The 9,390-nt window shown below is 37.0% G+C and overlaps 1 protein-coding gene across 1 annotated transcript in view; it reads right to left on the reverse strand.

The window, feature by feature from the left end:
- Positions 1-9,390, reverse strand: part of SHOC1 (shortage in chiasmata 1) — a 55,908-nt gene that overhangs the window by 19,950 nt on the left and 26,568 nt on the right. Inside the window, exons 13-14 of the mRNA XM_026866494.1 lie at positions 6,947-7,072; positions 4,288-4,464 (exon numbers count right to left, since the gene is read on the reverse strand). Coding sequence (XP_026722295.1) covers positions 4,288-4,464; positions 6,947-7,072 — 303 coding nt within the window. The remainder of the gene's footprint in view (positions 1-4,287; positions 4,465-6,946; positions 7,073-9,390) is intronic.

The raw sequence follows: 9,390 nt of genomic DNA on the forward strand, positions 1-9,390 counted from the left end.
ACCTCAGAATTTTCATTAAACACACTTAAACAGACGTAAACTTGAAAGGTCAGATCTGGTGCTCTTGGCAAATAACTTATAATATAGCATAACTTTTCCCATGTAATCTGACCCAGAGCAAGTCGCACACAGGGAAGTGTTTTTGAAAGGTATGTAGGGTAGATGGTGCTTGCTGGAGGAGGGGGTAACAGTTCCCCTAAGTGTGCCATTAAATCCACACCACATTACTGACTTTAGTAAGGCAATCTTTAAATATACATTGAAACTGATAAATTCCCCTTCTTTTGGTCCGTCACATAAGCCCAGCTGTTCACATTACTATTTCCTCATCCTAGTCAAATCACTGAATTTTTCAACAGCAACCTAACACCATCTAACCCATTCTCCAAGCATTTCAGAACTCTTTCCAAGAATACAAAATGGCAGATTATCCACTAATTAATAAGCACTTTTAAAGCAGTGATAACCTCAGATTAAGCTTTTCACAGAACCTTTTCAACAAATTATAGACTACAAAAGCAACATTGTTTGTGTCAAATGATTTGGACCCAGCTAGTCTTCACACAAATCAAGAGAAAAATTCACACTGTCTTTCAATAATGATCCATGTAGAGTCTTAACTTCTGGTGTTACCTTCCCCACACCTAATTAACTTCTCCTGATGAGAATCTTAACCTTCTTTGACAAGGTAAATTTGGAGGATATCTGCCTCTTCTTGGACCTACAGAGTAATCAATATATGGATTACCTATTGTGTATTATGTACCCATTTTGAATAAATCTTCAAGGACCTGACGTGAACAGGAAGGAATTACTAGTCTGAAGAAGGCAGGCATTTTTGGGAATTGCACACAGGGAGTGGTGTCTTAAGAAAGCAAGTATGTTACTGCTGCAGAGTAAGTGGATTTAAAATACTTCAAGATGCTAAAACACAGTTGAGGAAGATAATTAAAGAATAAATTACTATAGCTGATCAAGGAATTACTGAATGAGGTGCCTTATGGAAGAAAAATATTAGATAGCTCTGTGTGCTGGGATCACAGAATCATGGAATCATCAAGATTGGAAAAGACCCTGAAGATCACCTAGTCCAAACATTCACCTCACACTGACAGTTCCCAGCTATACCATATACCTCAGCACTATGTCAACCCGACTCTTTAACACCTCCAGGGATGGGACTCCACCACTGCCCTGGGCAGCCCATTCCAACGCCTAACAACCCATTCTGGAAAGAAATGCTTCCTAATATCCAGTCTAAACATTCCCTGGCACAACTTGAGGCCATTTCCTCTTGTCCTATCGCTTGTTACTTGGTTAAAGAGACTCACCCCCAGCTCTCTGCACCCTCCTTTCAGGGAGCTGTAGAGGGCGATGAGGTCTCCCCTCAGCCTCCTCCAGACTAAACACCCCCAGTTCCCCCAGCCGCTCCCCGTACGACCTGTGCTCCAGACCCTGCACCAGCTCCGATGCCCTTCTCTGGACACAACCGAGTCAATCAATGTCCTTTTTGGAGTGAGGGGCCCAAAACTGAACCCAGTCATCGAGGTGCGGCCTCACCAGTGCCGAGTACAGGGGTCAGATCCCTTCCCTGTCCCTGCTGGCCACGCTAGTGCTGACACAAGCCAGGATGACATTGGCCTTCTTGGCCCCCTGGGCACACTGCTGGCTCCTGTTCAGCCGGCTGTCAATCAGCACCCCCAGGTCCCTCTCTGACTGGCAGCTCTCCAGCCACTCCTCCCCAAGCCTGTAGCGCTGCTGGGGGTTGTTGTGGCCCAAGGGCAGCCCCCGGCATTTGCCCTTAGTGAAACTCCTCCAGTTGGGCTCAGCCCATGGCTCCAGCCTGTCCAGGTCTCTCTGCAGAGCCTCCCTACCCTCGAGCAGATCAACACTCCCACCCAACTGGGTGTCACCTGCAAACTGACTGAGGGTGCACTCGATCCCCTCGTCTAGATCATCAATAAAGATGTTAAACAGGAGTGGCCCCAAAAACAAGCCCTGGGGGACACCACTTGTGACCCAGCTGCCAACTGGATTTAACTCCATTCACCACAAATCTTTGGCCCAGCCATCCAGCCAGTTCTTTACCCAGCCAAGTGTGTGCCCATCCAAGCCATGAGAAGCCAGTTTTGCCAGAACAATGCCAGCTATCAATATAGGTTTTAATTCAAAAAGACAAGTGAAGCAGTTAGGAAGGAAAAATCAAACTTATGAACACAGCATACAAAAGAATTAGCTGCAAACAGCCTGGAATATAAAGATCTTGACACTATTCTGTATCAAAGGATAGAAAGTGACTGTTATCTCACCTCTGTCAATGAAGGGGCTGAAACTGACGGACTATGTCCAGTTTTTGATACCACTCACCATAAAACTCAGTGAGGAAGAAACCAGATTTTATAACGAAAGTCAGGAGCATTTGGTGATATTTGGTGCAGAAAGAAAAGACCAGCAGGGGAATAATAATCTTCTAATAAATCAATGGCATCATAGTACATGATTGTTGGGAATTAATTAGAAAATGCATGAATATCCTGTGGAATTGTAAAGTGGAATGAGACTGGATATTGTGAAACTATTAAAACCAGGAAGGCAATAAAAGAGTAAAGTAAATTACTAGGGAGATTTTAGAATCTCCAGCACAGTGACAGAAGTAGGAATGGAGTGGTGTGTTAGAATCTTCCCCATTTCTGTTTCTTTGGACCTTCCAGCAAGAAAATTCTTATCTCGTTCTACTTCGTTAGCTGGGAAAAAAAAAATGCAAGACCTCCCTTGCACTTTTCTCTCTCTTCAGTGCAAACAATAGTAGCTAAAACAACCTGACTTTTTTTGGTATTTTAAACAAAGAGCAAAAAGTTTTTACTGCTTTCCTTGAGCTGCATAGGCCAATTTTGTGTTCAACAACAGTCATTTTTGTATAACAAGGGATGGGTAAATATTATCCATTCCTCAGAAAACACTTGCCCTTAAAAGGAAGGTCCAATAGATGACTATTTGCCTCATCAGTATTTCAGCCACTAAACATTTTCATTCATTTCACTGCTGTAATTTTAGCAATTGGTAACATAACCCACAGCTAATCTACAAGCAAAGAAAGCTCTGAAGTTTGAATAAGAATGCCACTTGGCCCAGCTCCTACTTTAGGCTACATTTCTACAGTGTGTAAATTGCATTTGAAAGGATGTAAGTTTTCTTAAATTAATATTGAATTCAAATGCAGACTCTTACATATTTTTTCCCTGATTTTGAGAAGCAGTAGTAGTTCTCTGTATACTTTTCTCGGCAGTGTTTTCCTTTCTGTTATTCACTGATACAGAGTTTCTCCTTTATGTTTGTGAAGATGGTCTTTGCTTTTTTGTAAGCTTTCTCAAATTAAGAGAACCCCAAGGCTGACAATTTTAATATGGTAATTCAGATCACAGGTTGTCATTCTGCAGAGACCACTAAAATCTTTTTGTTTATCTTCTTTCTCATTTGTAATTTCATTATCATCAGTTTTAAGAAAAAGACATTCAACACAGAAAGCAATAAAATTGAGATAGGTGAAGTTTATCACGTAACTTGTGACATAAGAACTTGGCAGGTAGTAATTGACCTGCTATGTTATCCTTACAACTAGTTATCAACTATGAGCAGTACAACTCAAAAAAAATTCCAAAATACCCAATAGTTTTCTAAATCTTCCGCAAACACAGTCTGTATCTTGCTGTGAGATTTTCCTAACCCTTGCTTTATCTATAGCCAAAAATCTTTCTAAGGGGTCACTGATTTTGCTGGCTTTTGCTTTCAGTTTCCTGGTTTTATAGCGTTTTCACATACCACATACAAGAGAAATTAAGTCTGAAAGAAATCAGATTAATATGGACTTTTTTCCTCCTCATTTTTAACATAGGCTTAGCATCTTGCATCATGCAGGTGTGACAAACGAGAGCTACTAAAAGAAAACAAACAACAAAGACAGCTTTTAATGTTAAAGTCTAGCACGAAAAAGATTTAAATATTGTTTGATATAGAAGCAACATTTCAGAAGCATATCTAAAATATTTCAAGATTAATTTCAATTAGAGTATTTTTTATATTACAGTATTTGGATTAATAAATGTAATGCTGAAGAACTAGGAGACATTATTTTGGAAATGAAAGAGAAAAGCAATTACTGTAACTCTACAAGATAAACTGCTGAAAGTTTTATCGTTCATTTATCAAACATCTTGAACCTTGCATCACCAATTAAACCTATATTAGTATTATAGAAGAAAACAACAGTTGTTTTTAAAAAATATGTACCTTGTTCAAAATGATCACATATCACTTTCTCTTGCTGTCTTAAGAAAAATCTTGTGTGATCAAATTTAATGCTGTCAAAGCTCCAATTTACAGAAGCAAGTACACCCAGATGTGTTAAATCTTTTAGAACAGGAGCGGCTGCTTCTTCCAAGAGGCAGTATGCCTGGCATTGGCTTTCTGGATAGCACAATAAACAAAACATAATAATAAAGTTTGGTTTCATATACTACTACTAGACAAGAACAGTCAAAAGACCTAGAAAAATGCAAACAGCACTGACTTCTTCATGAAAGCTGTTAACATTAGTAGAAAAACAGTTGTTCATCAGGGAGCCTCCTGGGTGGTAGAATTAAGCTGATCCTCACAGCAGGCACCATGTTATTTCATGCATTTCATAAAGTGATCACACTCTGTGACGAAAAGTTAGGATTTTTGTCTCCTGTGACTCCCACTAAGATTGTACTATTATCCATTGTTCTACAAACTTCTACTTTGTAGTCTAAATAGTCCCTTTATTATCCACTTGTTATAATAACTTAAACAGCCCTCCTTCCCTGGTATTTAACTTCTAATGTCTTTGTCTAACAAGGCTAAACAAGCCAATCTGTTAGTCTCTGTGTGCTTTCATACTAAAAATTCTTAATAGCTTCGGGGTGGCTGTTTCACAATTCTTTCAAAATTACAACTGAGTTTCTTGCTATTATGACAGTGCTGTGAATTGCTGAATGAGTTGAAAGGGAACTTCAGGCAAGAAGGTGAAACTCTTGCATACCCATTTTTTAAAATTATAATTGAGTTGATCTTATCAACAAGATCAGAACTCTGTGATTCTTCATTTTCAAAGATTTATTATTACTTTGAAAAAATATTTTAACTGATCTATATAAATTATTTGACTAGCAGCTGACTTAACTTCAGTTGATCAATGTACTGTTTCATAAGAACAATTAGTAATTTCATAATTTTAAGCATTATAAAATAGGTATATTACTATGTTAGGTTTTTCAGCCTTTATGGAAATAGGTCAGATACTATAGTATTGTGGGTGCCTGTTGTATAATTTCATTTGGGCATTCCTGTATTAATGTATCATTTTATTTTTAAAGTATATTTTTCCACTGTTAAGTAAAATGCTTGTGTGAATCCTTCTAAGCTCTGTTTTTGCTAGCTTGTTTTTGAGAAATATTCCTTTCCTTCATGTGCAGGCCACCATAGTGAAACACACTCTATTTCAAGGACTATAAAGGACATGCAGTCCCAACAAATACTAGCTCTGAAAAATGCTAATTTTTGTTTTATCTGCTTTGAAAAGCTTTATTTTTATTTTCCAGTTGCATTAAAAGAGTCTTGCTTCAAAATTTATTAAAATAAAAAGTAAGCTTATAGCTGCTATGCAATTCCTATCACAGATGGGAACAGACAAAAACAGTGTTCTACTCTTTCACTGGTTCTGTGAAAGAGTCCCAATTAAGCACACAGTTGGAGTGAGTGCATTTCCATGGAAAACCAAAATAATCTGTCCTAGGCCTACAACTTTCTAGCATGGGTGTACTTAATTTGAGGCTGTAAAATATCTCGTATAAGTATCTTCTAGGTTTTTCTCCACCATTTCTACTCCATGACAAAATTGTTGTCAGTGCATGTTCTTTGATATAATGTCTTGAAAAGTACAACAGCAAGAGTTCACAGAGTAAGGCTCAATCATGTGTAAGATAAATCCACAGTGGATTACTACTGTGTTAAAGACATTTCCTACCAAAATGACTGCTCCCCTCCATCTTCAGGTTTTTTATTTACACTGTCAAAGTGCAGAATGATAATTTGAGAGCACTGATTGGCATGAAGAAATTTCATGTCCACTGATTTAGATCAGACATAACTCTAAGTCTTTTAACTGTTCATGCAGATGGCTTCAGTCTTAAGACAGAATTCCATAGCCTGCTCTCACCTACCTCAAAATAAATATCCATCTATTTGGAATGTTTTCAGTCACAAGGAGCAGAGGTTAAGCCTAATAATTTCCATATTTGTACTGATTTTCTTCCCAGTAGCTGGTACAGTGCTGTGTTTTGGAATTAGGATGAGAATAATGTTGGTAACACACTCATGTTTTAGTAGTTACTAAGTAGTGCTTACCCTAAATCACAGATTTTTCAGTTTTCCATGCTCTGCTGTGAGGGAGCAGGCCAGGACAGCTGAACTAGCCAAAGGGCTATTCCATACCACAAAACATCATGCTCAGCATATAAACTGGAGGGAATTGGCTGGGAGGGGTTGATCGCTGCTCAGGCATCAGTCAGCGGGTGGTGAAAATTGCACTGTGCACCACTTGTCTTTTCCTGGGGTTTATTTCTCTCTCTTAATAATCTTCATTATTATTATTATTGTTGTTGTTGTTTGTTGTTGTTGTTATTACTATTACTACTACTACTACTACATTTTAGTTCATTTCAATTATTAAACTGTTCTTATCTCAACCCACAAATTCTCCTTCTTTTCCCTAATTCTCCTCCCTATCCCACCAGGGGGTGGAGGCATGAGGGAGTGACTGTGTGGTGCCTAGTTGCCAGCTGGGGTTAAACCACAACAGTAGTACTATTTAATATAAAAATTACAATGTAAAGATTTATAAAATAAAGCATATCCAAAAATAGTATACCTGATGCTTGAATATTGACTGTGACACTGTCCTCATTCTCTTGTTCTTTTTCATCTCTTCTTACAGTCTCACAAACAGAACTGTCTTCTTTGTGGACATGCATATGCTGTTCTTCAGGTTGTAGCACTAAATCATTAAACCACAAGTGAACATTTAGATAAAAATGTCACAAAACCAGCTCAATGAATAAGAAAACTGTTCTATAAATTATATGTAAAATAATTTCAAACCAAGATGTCTCTATGACCTACATTTTCTTTTCATGAACTTTTTTATTGTTTTCATGGGTTTATACAGTATGGAAAACCCACCAAGACACAGAGAGATGAGGGCCTGTCAGTCTTCACAGCCCAACAAGTAAGGCATTATCAAGCTCCTCTTCCTTAGGGCAGAAATACAGAGGTGGGAAAATAAAGGAGCTGGTACTATAGTTCTGTAATATAACTCCACAGTAAACCTTGTATGCCTTTATAAGGAGAAAGAACATGTATGGGAGGAAAAATGCTGCTGACTAAGAGGAGCTCAAACTATGAAAAAGAGTAAGTGGAAGTAGAAAAGGTAAGAAACTGTAAGGGACCCAGAAAGTACATGGAAGCTGCAAATGGCAGAAAAAAAAAAAAAAAGTTTGGGGGTTTTTGGGTTTTTTTTAGTTCTTTTCAGAACTTTTTTCCTCCTGTCTTATAGCTATCTTTTGCAACTTGTTAGTATTTCTAAATCTCCTTCCTTTCTCCTTTATAGATACTGACACATGAGCTACAGCTTCTGCCCACAAAGTTTCCTTTGGTAGCTCTACCTCTTTATTTCTGAGAGGGGTTCTGGCTGAAAGTGTCTCCTAAATATTACTGATGTTTTCTAGTTAAGAAAGTAATTTTCCTCAGAAAACAAACTGATCATACAGAGACAGAAATAAATTTTTTTTTTTTTCTAGTTAAGTTAAAAAAAACCTTCCTGATTTTTAAAAGCTATCCAGGGTTCAAAACTGGATCAATGAACTGTTGCTAATATTTCCCTTCTGTATATTTTCTGAAGTAAATATTCTACACAATGACATCTTCAAAAAATAAGTCAAACAACAAAGACAATAGAGAAAGAGCCCTACAAGCAGTGCTGGAATTTTCACTTAAATTTAGAATTACCCTTAATAAAAACTTTTCATTATTACAAAAGTATACAATAATTTACATAATTTCTACATACAATAATTTACATAATTTCTACATCAGTGTGGTAAGACCTATACATTTAATGGGTTCTGTATATATCAGATATAACTGATCTGCAACACCAGGGTCTACCTGTAAACATTTTTTAAACTGTATTTAACTTACTTAAACCTCCACAAGCCTAATAGTAAATGTAACATAGCTTCGTTAAAGTAACAATGTAAAATCGTTCTTCGATTTCTTGTTAGGAGATGCAGTTCTAGTCAGAGTTCACTAGATGGCAGCATAAAACTTCAGTTCAGTACCTTGATCTCCTTTTAAAATTGGGATTGTTTCTTTCTGAGGCCACGGAATTATTTTATGCATGTCCACCAGTGTCAGTAACAGATTAATTTTACCAAGAAATAATTTCCTCCACAAGATTACATAAGATTTCAATTAAATAAATATTCCAACTGTATACTATAGGAATTATTGCTGAAAGGTTTTATGCAATAATTTTAATCTTTTTTTTTCCTTTTAATGCTGGGACATATAGCTGAAGAACAGATAAAAGTTATTGTCAAAATTCTGCTATACAAGTCCAAAAAAGAAAAATACTATTTTTTAAATACAACATTATCCTGTAAAGTGAATCTGGAAATATGTCATTGTCTCCTAACATTTTGTGTCACAAATATTTCTTCTTTTTTAAAAAATAAGGAATTTCTTCTACTTCTTTTCCCTCTCAGCCATTTTGCATTTCTGCAATGCATTCTTTCATCAACAAGAACAGGGCTACCAAGAACTTTTCTGTTTTCCCTAAGACCTGTTCTGCCTCACTGTTCGATGGGGTTTGCACGAACGCAACTGGCTGAAGTGGTTCTTTCCAGAGAACTTTGTCTCTTGTTCATTTTATAGGCTATGATGGTTCTACAAAAGTAAGAGTTTTGGTAATTGCTGCTTGATAACTACAATTGATAACGACTATTTCTCCAAAGAGGCCAGGAGATCTGATTTAGAACATATGGGCAGAAGAGATCCTCTGGAGTAAGTACCATTTAGAGTTACTTTGTCAGATTAGGACTAAACTCCTATGTTCATTTTATTAAAAATCACTTTAACCACTGAAAAAAAAAACCCCAGACATCAAAACAAAGCACACTTCCAAGCAAAACAAACAAAATCACCTAAGATATCTAAAGCAAAAAATGAAAGGTAAGATCCTTAGCTGAACATTCAGCTACAATAAAGATCATTAAAATGTTATAATTGACTTCAAAGGCTGTCTCTTATACACAT

Source organism: Athene cunicularia (genome assembly GCF_003259725.1).
Source record: "Athene cunicularia isolate RWA chromosome Z unlocalized genomic scaffold, athCun1 chrZ_part3, whole genome shotgun sequence".
Lineage (NCBI taxonomy): Eukaryota > Metazoa > Chordata > Aves > Strigiformes > Strigidae > Athene > Athene cunicularia.